The following is a 13,402-nucleotide window of genomic DNA, read 5'->3' on the forward strand; positions in this document are numbered from 1 at the left end:
TTACTATACATATCTTATTTATTAACGTTAAGAGTAGCTAAGATGTCCAAACCTCATACAATTACAGAAAACCTCATATTACCGGCTGCAATTTATATGGTCAGTGTTAACAGGCATGGAAGAAGCAAAAAAAACTGAAAAAAATTCCACTTTCAAACACAGTATCAGCGCGAATCGATAACGTGGCTGCTGATGTTCATGATTGGATAATTCAGCAAGAGAGTTCAAGTGAATGTTTTCATATCCAATTTGATGAATCAACAGATGTGGCAAACATTTCTCAGTTGTTATGTTTTGTGAGATATGAATGCGATAGGGGCAGATCAATCAAAGAAAATATGTTGTTTTGCAAATCAACTTGGGTATGGAACGGGACAATGTCTTTTTGATGTTTTTTATGAAGCTACAGAAAACTATAACATAGATTGGACAAACTGTATTGCAGTATGTAGTGATGGTGGAAAGGTAATAACAGAAAAAACAGTGGATTTCTGAAAAAATTAAAAGATCGTCTTATACCAGGGGCGGAATGGATGTACTACTTCCTTCATAGAAGTGCTCTTGCCACAAAAAATATGACGGAAAATTTTCAACTAATTCTTTGTAAAGTGGTAAAAATGGTTATTTTATTAAAACTCGACCAATACAGAATAGATTGTTTCCGACGGTTATCATGGGGGAAAGTGTTAACCTGGTTATTAGAATTGCGAAATGAATTATTTATCTAGGATAAACAAATGCCATTCTCAATGTTTTTACAGAATTATGAGTATAATTTGCTGCTGGCTTACTTAGCTGATATATTTTCGCATTTAAATGAGTTGAATGTTAATTTACAAGGGCATGATAAAAAACATTTTGTAAATGACAAAGTTCATGATTTCATTAAGAAGCTTAATATCTGGATTATTTGCCTTCAAAGTAAAAATTTTGATATGTTTCCACTCACTTCCAATTATGTGGAGAAAAATTTGGATAAAGACATTATTGTTCACCACAATTTGGATAGCATGAAGATATATTTGTGTGAGCTCAAAATTCAGTTGGCAGAGTATTTCCTGGAAGATAAAAATGATTTATCTAAGAGATGGGTTTAGTGAAAACATTTTGCAGCTGCTAAGTTACCAGTTGAGATTCATGACAAGCTCATCGAAATGTCTGCCAATAAAATGTTACAACTACAATTTACATTGGAAGATTTAGATATGTTTTGGCTTGCTCATAAAGTGAATTTGGAAATTTAGTCAGAGAGCATTAAAAATATTAATTCCTTTCATAACATCTTATCTCTATGAAAAGGGTTTTTCTTCCATGTTTGTGCTAAAAACTAAATATGAATAATCTTTTATCACTTGAAAACAATTTGTTTTTGTGTATTTCTAATATAGATTCACATATGAAAAAATGTTTAATGAAAAACACACACAACCATCTCATGAATTTATTTTCTTTACATCTGTATTTATAAATACAAGTAAAATTTTTTTAATAAAAGATCTTTTGTATCATATAATGATTTTATTATTGTTTATGTGTAAAGTTATAGTCTAACTTCGCGACCCCCTTTTATACCATCCTGACCCCCACATTGAGAAATGCTGATAGAAACCAATAGTTGTAAATTAAATATTCTAACTTATCCAAACATATTTATTTACAAAGGTACTTAAAAAAACATGAAATATACATTTATATACAAAGAGTTGTACAACTTTCTCAAGTGTAGTTACAATTTTCATTTCAAATACACCATAGTTTTTAACTGTTAATGACCTTATTTGCAACATTTTGAGTACATTTGAAAAAAAGATCAAAATCTTCAGTAAAAAAATTTTGGTCCAATTTGGTACCCTTGTTCAAAGAATGTTTTTACCTTTAAAGCTATGCACTTTTAACAGTATAATTGATAAAAGAAATCAAAATTTTAAGAAAAAAAATATTGGTTTCCACTTGACATTTTTATCATCAAAATTATACAGTTTTAAGAGTATAATTGCTATAAAAAAACAAAACCTATAGCCAAAAAGATATTTGGTTTCCATTTTATCCCCTTACTTGATAGTTCATATAATATTTTTAATAACAGCTACAACTCACAAAAAAACTAACAACAGAATAAAAAAAAAGGATAAGCATTCAAAAGCTATTTTTAAATTTTAAGTTAGGCACCATGGGACTCTTTTATTGAAAACATTTTCATGCTATCTACATTAGATAAAGTTACATTTTTCAGTTTTGAAAATTGAAGTTGTTATTTTAAGTTTTTTATCTTCAGTCATTTGACTGGTTTGATGCAGCTCTCCAAGATTCCCCATATAGTGCCAGTCATTTCATTTCGATATACCCCCACATCCCAAACAATTTCTTTTTCATATTCTAAACGCTGCCTGCATGCAAACATTTTCCCATCTACCTGTCTCTCCAATATCAAAGCGACTATTCCAGAATGCCTTAAGATGTGGGCTGTAAGTCTGTCTCTTCTTTTAGCTACATTTTTCCAAATGCTTCTTTCTTCATCAATTTGCCGCAATACCTCTTCATTTGTCACTTTATCCACCCATCTGATTTTTAACATTCTCCTATAGCACCACATTTCAAAAGCTTCTAATCTTTTCTTCTCAGATACTCCGATTGTCCAAGTTTCACTTCCATATAAAGCGACACTCCAAACATACACTTTCAAAAATCTTTTCCTGACATTTAAATTCATTTTTGATGTAAACAAATTATATTTCTTACTGAAGGCTCGTTTAGCTTGTGCTATTCGGCATTTTATCTCGCTCCTGCTTCGTCCATCTTTAGTAATTTTACTTCCCAAATAACAAAATTCTTCTACCTCCCTATCTCCGTTACTTTTTAATCTTTACATGGAACTAGCAGTTAATGATGTTAAAGAACAATTTAGATTTGGAGTAACAGTACAAGGTGAAAAGATAAAGATGCTACGATTTGCTGATGATATAGTAATTCTAGCCGAGAGTAAAAAGGATTTAGAAGAAACAATGAACGGCATAGATGAAGTCCTACGCAAGAACTATCGCATGAAAATAAACAAGAACAAAACAAAAGTAATGAAATGTAGTAGAAATAACAAAGATGGACCACTGAATGTGAAAATAGGGATAGGGAACATCCTTGTCGGACTCCCTTTCTTATTAGGGCTTCTTTCTTATGTTCTTCAATTGTTATTGTTGCTGTTTGGTTCCTGTACATGTTAGCAATTGTTCTTCTATCTCTGTATTTGAACCCTAATTTTTTTTAAATGCTGAACATTTTATTCCAGTCTACGTTATCGAAAGCCTTTTCTAGGTCTATAAACGCCAAGTATGTTGGTTTGTTTTTCTTTAATCTTCCTTCTACTATTAATCTGAGGCCTAAAATTGCTTTCCTTGTCCCTATACTTTTCCTGAAACCAAATTGGTCTTCTCCTAACACTTCTTCCACTCTCCTCTCAATTCTTCTGTATAAAATTCTAGTTAAGATTTTTGATGCATGACTAGTTAAACTAATTGTTCTGTATTCTTCACATTTATCTGCCCCTGCTTTCTTTGGTATCATAACTATAACACTTTTTTTGAAGTCTGATGGAAATTCCCCATTTTCATAAATATTACACACCAGTTTGTATAATCTATCAATCGCTTCCTCACCTGCACTGTGCAGTAATTCTACAGGTATTCCTTCTATTCCAGGAGCCTTTCTGCCATTTAAATCTTTTAATGCTCTCTTAAATTCAGATCTCAGTATTGTTTCTCCCATTTCATCCTCCTCAACTTCCTCTTCTTCCTCTATAACACCATTCTCTAATTCATTTCCTCCGTATAACTCTTCAATATATTCCACCCATCTATCGACTTTACCTGACCAAAATCACCTGACCAAAAGTCGTTTTCCTCTTCCCATAGAACGTCACTAATTCCTACTAAATTTAAATTTTCTAAACTACCAACCTTTTTTAGACTTCTAACATTCCATGCTCCAACTCGAATGTTATTTTTTAATTTTCTGGTGACCCCTTCTTAGCATGACAGTCCCCACCCAGAGATCCGAATGGGGGACTAGTTTACCTCCGGAATACTTTAACAAGGAAGGTGACTCCATCTTTGTTACATGAAAATGCAGAGAGCTACATTTTTTTCTTGGAAAAAATATTTGTATTTTTCCATTACTTTCAGCTGTGCAGTACTCAGAAGACTGAGTGATGTTGATATGCTCATTTAAGTCTTCCTGACTTATGCCCTTAACAACTACTGAAAGAGCTGCTGCCCTCTTTCAGGAATCATTCCTTAGTCTGGCTCTCTACAGATACCACTCTGATATAGTTGCTTCTTTGATCCAGGTACTCTGTATCACTGAGCACTCAAGCCCCCTCACCATCAGCAAGGTCTCATGATTCATAAACGGGGTTATTTTAAGGATGGATCCCATTCATGCTATACGATAAATAAAAGTTAATTTATCATAGTAATTATTTATTTCATTAAATTAACTAATTTAACCCACCGGGTTGGTCTAGTGGTGAACGTGTTTTCCCAAATCAGCTGATTTGGAAGTCGAGAGTTACAGCGTTCAAGTCCTAATAAAGCTAGTTATTTTTACACGGATTTGAATACTAGATCGTGGATACCGGTGTTCTTTGGTGGTTGGGTTTCAATTAACCACACATCTCAGAAATGGTCGAACTGAGAATGTACAAGACTACACTTCATTTATTACACTCATACATATCATCCTCATTCATCCTCTGAAGTATTATCTAAACGGTAGTTACCGAAGGCTAAACAGGAAAAAAAAATTAACCAATTTGGTGTTGTTTTTCAATAACCTTTAAAAAAAATAATTGGGTACTGTGATGCTAGATTATCTAATGGGGATCAAAATCAGGCCAAAGCTGGGATATATATATATATATATATAATTTTTTTTTTTTTTAAATCAATTATTTTAAGAATCATACTCCTTTGCATTATATACAAATATATTTATTTTATTAGATCAACCAAAGTATAGTTTCGATTTCTAAATAATACATTCTATTCCACGTCATATTTATTTATGTTCACGACATAACCGTACTATTTTAAATTTTTGTGAATGATTTTTATAATTATACTGTGTATCATGTTATAATTGTGCAGTGTATCATTTGGATATTATTATAATTTTTAACAGAAAAATAATAATAACATAACACTTTATAAATAACTTTTTTGTCTGTTAATCTTTATACCACCTCAAAAAAGTGTAAGTATTTCTTCCTTGCTTTTTATTTTATTTTGATTTTTTAATCTGTTAATTGTTAAATTATTTCATTCATTAATTTTGATCAAATTTATTTATTTAAATAATAAATATTATCATTTCTTTTTTTCAATTTCAGTATAATTCCCCGGAAAAAATTCAACCTTAACAATGCGTGTAGCAAAGATGCACGATGCATGCGTGTTAAGAGAGCTCATGAATCGGAAGAAAAAATTGCAGCAAGAAATGCAGCTCAACAAATCAGAATAGCAGAAATTCGTAGACAAGAATCTCGAGAACAGCGTGATGAACGTCTGTGACAAAATATCTAAAAACCGTGTTCGGGTTTTACTGGGTTTTAATTTTTTTAAAAGTGCGACAATGACTCTACCAATACAGCCCCTGCCATTATTACTGTGTATGTGACACGAATGGCTGCACCAACCTCTGGATTACTTAACTAAAATACATAAAATAAAAAAACAGTTGAATGCAACGGGAAAGGCAAACAAACATATTTAGCGAGCAAAGCTAAATATGTTTGTTTGACGGGGAGGCTAGTATACTATATATATATATATAAACATAAAGAGAAATGTAATATGATTAACCTTCAGACAGAGTATGAGGATGAAAGTATTTTGAAAGCTGCAGCAGATGCGCCACCACCATCTATTTTGATAGTGATGTATAATTTAGCATATTTAAATCAGTATAGTAAAGTAAGTTCAATTAAGTGGGCAACATGCATAATTGCTTTACTTAAAATTATTTTTATTTGATTTTAATTTTTGATTTTTAATTGTTAATTTTAATTTGATTTCATGCCTAGACAAAATTTTTACAATTTTATTTGTTAATTTTAATTTAACTGAATAAAAAATTTTAATTAAAAGATTAAAGGTTTTAAATTTTTTAAATAAAATAAATGAATGATATGTTATTATATTTTACAAAGTTGTAATGTAATTTGAGATGAATATATAACGCAGCTGATGATGTGAGTAAATCACAAAAGCGCTCTTGCATATATAGTGGAATAAGGTAAGTCATCCTACTTTATTTATTCTGAACTTTGGTTGATCTAATAATATATATATATATATATAATGTATATGCAATCCAACTTCATCCACCTAAGTACATAAAAAGTAAATAAGATGACAGTTACTACCTTATTTTTTCATAACCTTTACAATAGCACTTTCGTGGTAACCCTCAAACTTAAATTGTAATTTTTTTTTTCAATGTTTATATCAAACTACATATTAAACTCAAAGACAATATAAAAATTTATTTGATATTTTTTTCTTTAATTTTTTTCTTTTTTTTTATAAAAATAAATTAAAATTAAAATTGAAAATTAAGAATTAAAATACAAAAATTAAAAAATGTATTATTATTAAAAATCACAATTTAAAACTTTTTTTTATTAAAAACATATAAAAATTAAATGGGAAATAAAAATAACATATATAAAATATAATGTCAGAATTGATAAAATTAAAATAAACAAATAAATAGGATAAAATATACTATGTGTCTTGGCCAGTCAATGTTATAGTATAGTACAGTATGGATTTAAATTAAATTGGATCTGTGCACTATTCATTATTACTTCCTTCCACGAAGTAAAGGACCATCCCTGAATCCATTTTGACTAGTTTCAGTATGACATCTGTACATACATATGGATCTCGAATAACTCAAAAACAATTAGTCGTAGAATGTTGAAATTTTGGATTTAGGACTGTTGTAACATCTAATTGTGCATCTCCTCTTTTGATTGCAATCAAGTGGTCTTAAAGTGTCCAGAAAAACCCAAAATCCAAAACATTTGGTTCATAAGTGGTACTTATTTTCATTGGTTCCCGAGTTATAGCCAAATAAAATTTTAATTAATGAAATACTTTGATCTTACAAGGGGAAGGTACATCGGTTCGAATCCAACTTCATATACATATATTTTTTTAAACTTAAATATATTGATTTATTAATAATTATTAACCTCTGATTGTAAAAAATAAATAAATAATTCAATAATAACAATAAAAAAAAATAAGAAAAAATAGTGAAATAAAATTTTATGTGCTTTTCATTTTAATTCAAAAATTGTTACAGAGGTTAACAATTATTAATAAATTAATGTATTTAAATTTAAAAAAAAAAAAAAAAAGTTAAAAAGATATATGTGTATGAATTCAAGATTTGAACCCCCGATGTGTTCGTGGTTATTGATCCAACACGTTCTCACTTACACCACATAATTACTTGAGCGATGTGAAACAAAATTAATATATAAACTAATATAAAATGCTGATACAAACACCACTAAAAAATGTGATTCAATGTGGTGTCCACCACAATGCAATTGTGTAACTGTCCACTTTTATTAAAGAATTGGAGGACTGTATCTCACTTTCAAATGAAATAAGTTTAAATGAAGTGTAGCAAAAAAAAGTATATGCAATTTAATATGAATACAAGAAAGTTGTGTGGTGTCTGCATCAGATTTTTTTGTCTAAATAAGTACTGGCATTTATTCCAGCCATTATAAGTGTGTCATCTTCATATTCTGTTTGCAAGTTGATCAAGTTGAATTTCCTCTTATATTTATATATATATAATAATTCTCCAAAATGTCTAAACATTTATTATTATTACTTATATTTCTTAATTTCTAATATTTCCAAGTTGGTTTGATATCAGAAATAGAATTTTATTGTTAATGAGGTGGTCAGTAACATTAGATAAACCCAATTTTCCATTTTCATAGTGTCTAATATGTCCAAGAAATCTGGTTTTAAAAGATCTACTAGTTTTACCTATATAAATGTGGTCACAGTCATTACATTTTATTTTATAAATTCCACACAAATTGTATAAATTTGTATTATTTCCAAAATAATAGATAAAATACTTAGGATGAAAATGGATTTGGATTATAAATATAATACAAAAAATGGATTTGAATTTGTAAATAAGTTAAAAGACTTGACAAATGGAGCAAAAACTAGGATGGTTATCTATTATATTAGTAACATGTATTTTAGCATACCCATAGACAAAACAATTCATATAATAATAAACAAATTAATATATACAATCATGAAGACCCTTTGTTTGTTGATAATATTATTACTATAATTAGAAATATATGCCAACAAAACTACTTTAAATTTGCTGACAAATATTATTATACATATTCAGGAAAATACCTTACCAATGGGTTTTCCTTTCTTAGCAATCATGTCTTGAAATTTATTTACAAGATTTTGAAAATAAAGTTATTTATGGCATTATTAATACTCATGATATCCTAACATGGACTTTGTATGTCAATGATATTTTTGTTGTTTATAATCCTGTTATATATGAGGCATATTCATAAAGTAAGGGCTGTTTTGTCTTTAAAAAAAAATTAATAAGTGAGAAAAGGTTTTTAGTTACAGTTTTAGTTTAGTACAATCTACTTCACTTTCCACATTATCACCATTCAATTCTAAGCACTTTTCGTAATGCTGCACCAGTTTCTTTAACCCCCATGCATAGAAGTTTGCTGCCTGGGAATTGAACCAGTTGACAATAGAAGTTCCTCGTTTTCAAACTGTTGTCCACCAAGCCACTTTCTTAAATGCAAGAAGAGAAAATAGTCACTCTATGTGCAAGGTCGGGACTACATGGAGAGTGGTCAGAAAGCTACCAACGAAAATGTTGAATCTTCTTGTTGGTTAAGGCAGCGGTGTGAGGACATGTATTGTGAAGGAGGATTATGTCGAACAACAGTCTCCTGCGTCGTCGATTTTGAATCGCACATCTCAGTTTGGTGAGCATTTTGCAGTACATGTCAGCTGTAATTGTAGATCCATGTTCCATGAAATCAACCAAAATGACGCCTTTTCGTCCCAAAAAATGGTAGCCAACATTTTTTGACTTGAGTACAGAGATTGCTTAAACTTTTACAGTTTTGGGGAACTTGAATGGCGCCACTGCATCGAATGTTGTTTCCATTCTGAGTTGGTGCAGGATATCCACATCACATCATCCGTAACAATGTGGGAAAACAAATCATCTCCATCTTGTCGATAGCAGTTCAAAAATACTAATCCACTGCACATTCTTTGCTCTTTGTGTTGGTTGGTGAGCATTTTTGTTACCCACCTTGGACACAATTAGCGATATCAGAGGTTTTCTGTGACAAGAGGGTCCTGTGACTGCGCTAGAGGTGCGTCCAACATGAGGAAATTCATCAGCCAGAGCACTAATTGTCAATTGCCGATCATATCGCAGTTTTTGGTTCATTTGTTCAATAATTTCATCAGTCTGAATACTGGGCCTGCCACTCTGCTTTTTGTCATGTACATTTGTGCGGCCATTTTTAAGGTCTCGACACCATTGTCTAACCTTTCCTTCATTCATTACTGTAGGTCCATACACTAGGCACAACTCCCAATGAATTTCAGCAGCTGAAGATCCTTTTCAACACAAAAATTGAATCACAGCACGCACTTCACAACAGGTGGGAGAAACCATTGTCGTGGACATTGTGATCTGCACTCATCGGCAGACAAACGACTACTAAATCAAAACAACTGCAGTAGCTTTGTAAATAGCCAATAGATGGCCCTGCATGCATGAAACTGTGTTTACACCTGCTAATATTTAAATACAAGCCGACGGGGCCCTTACTTTATGAATATGCCTCGTACAATGAACATCTAATAATTTTGAATAAACTCAATTCATATTATAATGGCTTGAAATTTACCTTTGAAATCAATATAAATAGAACAATTAATTAATTACTTAAATGTTAGTATCAAAATTAATAAAAAGAATCAATTTATTACATCAGTATATAGGACACCCACAACCAATAAAACAACACACAATTATGGGTCAATCCATTTGAAGTGTCCCAAAAGCACATAAGCTGGTTGCTTGAGTTGTTGTAATTCTGTTTATAAACCAATAAACTGTTAATATATAAACATTCTAAATTGTCAATCTCTTAATATCCTGATCGAGCCGTGAACACATGACAATATAACAAAAAACAAATTTCAAAAATTAACAATACTACATCTCTAATACCAATGAATGATACACAAAAAATTGGCAAGATATATTTAAAATATTTATATAGTGATAACATGGTTGAAAATATAACTAAGGTTTATGATAAAGTAAATTTAATCCTGCATACAAAACAAATAACCATTTAAAAAATAGTAATCATACTGATTCATATACTTTATACAATTTGTGTGGAATTTATAAAATAAAGTGTAATGACTGTGACCACATTTATATATATATAAAGATCTTTTAAAACCAGATTTCTTGAATTTATTACACACTATAAAAATGGAAAATTGAGTTTATCTAATGCTGCTGACCACCTCATTAAAAATAAAAATTCTATTTCTGATATTCAAACCGATTTGGAAATTAAGGAATATAATATAAATAAAGATAATAAAAGTTTTAGACATTTTGGAGAAATATTACAAGTTACATATTAATAACATTTTAAATTTACAAAAGAAATTTATTGACTGAACAAATATTTGTTCTATAAATTTTAATGTATTAGATTTTGTTTTAATGTGTAAATGTAAGGAAAGAAGAAACATCTTAAAGAAAACATTATTGAAGATGGGCTTATGCCTATGATGAGCAAAAAAAAAGTAAAGGTAAGAATGTTCTTTAATTCTGTACTTTGTGGAGTGGCTGAAAAAAATATTATATTATATGATTAGCTAAAATTTACATACAGAGGAGACATGGACTACAAAAAGTTTAATTTAAATATATAAATATATATATATATATCCAAATTTGAACTTTTTATATCAAGGAATTTTCAAGATACAAGACAAAAACTGTTTAGAAATACTGTTTATAGCCCCCATACCTAAATATGATTGATTTTAAGCTTTGGAAATTTTAAATATTTCATTGTACTAATGCTAAAGTATAATTCACTGTACTAAAGCTCAATTTCTGCAACCCTTATATAAAAAAAATCGTCAAAACTCCCTTCCTCCTACTTGAATGTTGCCTAAAATTTAATTTCATCAATGCCCCAACATAAAACTTTTTGAGCAATTTTAAAAGAATTTATGTAGAGTCACTCCAGAGATATTAATCTAACAAGCCTTATTATGTGTAATAAATACACATACTTAAGTACATACATATAACTCCAGAAATGTTTATTACCCTTTTTTGTGTTTTATAGACTAAGGGAGTCTTGAAACTTTAACATCTGCAAAAACCTAATACCCAAACTTTTGCCTGATGCAATATTTTCCTGATTATAGCAACATCAATAGATCTATAATTGGGAAAATAATAAAAAATAAAATAAAAACAGTTTTGTATAACTCAACATAATTCTTTAGAGTACATGCTTTTGTTATGCTTTCATTGCCATGTTTAATAAACAACTGATCAATTTACAAGATTTTTCCAAAATATTTAAAATAAGTAATACTTTCTTTTACAAAAATAATATTACCGCAGATAAATTTTCTGCATCTTTAATATGTACAAATAATGAATCGTTAAATGCTTTTCATTTAAATATTGCCGTTCCACCAACCTATGTGGTGAAGTGGTAATGTCTCTGCCTTTCATTCAGCACATCTTGAGTTGAAATCACATAGCCTTGGCATTTTTCACATGCTATAACAATTCATCTGTCACCATGTTTTTGAGTGATTAGCATGGATTTGCTTGAAAAAGAAAATAAATACATTAATTTTTTTTTCTTTTTTTATCTATATAGTAGCATATCCACTCTTTCCTAATGTGATCTATGTAATGTATTCATGAATATTATGTACTGATCAGAATAGAATACTTACAACAGAACTTATACTAACATATTTGTATTACTTTATATTTTTAATTTGGTACATATTAAGGAAAGTCACTTTTAAACAAATACAATTTAATCCTTTAGGAGTTAATTACTAGCTTCTTCAGTAAAGTACGCAGTAACAATGTTGTTAACGATACCCATCTTAAAAAAGTTAATTAATGCCTTGAATTTATAAATTTTACATTGTTCATGAGTGTTAAGAGGTAGGTTGTTTTTATTTTTATTTTTTTTTATAGTTTTTCATTTTCAAAAACTGTACTACTATTTGTAAATTAAAATTAAAATATCATTATATCAAACCATTACGAACAATTTACAATACAATTTTTAAAAATTATCAAAATATCTTAATAAATTATTATTAAAGTAAATAACATAATGCAAGTTAGGTAATTTTTTACTTCATTCTATCATAGTAAGAAGGAATGAAGTGAAATAAAATATAGTTATAAAAAGTTCAAATCTGTTCTGTCATTGAAAACTGTTTAGTGATGCTACTTTTGAACTGCGATTGGTGGATTTGATGTAACCTATTATTACACAGATTAGTACAAACTTACACTCAAATAAACAAACTTACCTTATCTCTAGAACTGACAAACTTTCCTTCCGTAACAACTGACTGACAATTCATTCCAGATAAGGAGGTATTTTTACTTATAGTTACAGTTGCTTCATTAAAAAAATGCAAAGTACCAGTCCAGTATCTTCCATTTAATGTATTTGAACCCAATAACATACAGCCATCTAAGACAAATTAAACTATCTTAACAATAATAAAATTAAATAATTTAAAATATATAAAGACCAATCCACACAAAATGGACTGATTCTGAGAAATTTTATGAAGACAATTTTGAAAATTTGTAAATAATATTACTGAATGAAACACTAGCCAATAAATACAAGCATAAATTCACATGAATGAATATAAACAAAAACAAGATTAAATATCTATTCATCATTATAGCCTTAAAAAAATATCAATACCAATTGCTGGAAGATCTCAATATACAGCTAAAAGTTTTATAAAATAATAACAATAAGAATTAATGTTATTAATTCACCAAATGCATTAACCAAACTTGCGCATCAATCAGAGACAGAAAAAAGTGAAGAAAAATTTAGATTCAAACAATGATTATCAGTGTTCTGCTATTTAGCAGTTCCTTGCACAGCATTAACTTTCCATTCTTTTCTATTCTCAGCTAACCTTTTTGTACGAACATAACTTCTTCCTATTATCATCGAGCAGAATCCATTTTATCTTCC

At 29.4% G+C, this 13,402-nt stretch overlaps 1 protein-coding gene across 1 annotated transcript in view; it reads right to left on the reverse strand.

Moving 5' to 3' along the window:
• LOC142329249 (methylosome protein WDR77-like) overlaps positions 1 to 13,402 on the reverse strand; it is a 35,352-nt gene that overhangs the window by 16,986 nt on the left and 4,964 nt on the right. The window contains exon 2 of the mRNA XM_075373665.1: positions 12,711 to 12,877. Within this exon, the coding sequence (XP_075229780.1) occupies positions 12,711 to 12,877 (167 nt within the window). The remainder of the gene's footprint in view (positions 1 to 12,710; positions 12,878 to 13,402) is intronic.

Source organism: Lycorma delicatula, chromosome 8 (genome assembly GCF_047948215.1).
Source record: "Lycorma delicatula isolate Av1 chromosome 8, ASM4794821v1, whole genome shotgun sequence".
In the NCBI taxonomy this organism is placed as follows: domain Eukaryota; kingdom Metazoa; phylum Arthropoda; class Insecta; order Hemiptera; family Fulgoridae; genus Lycorma; species Lycorma delicatula.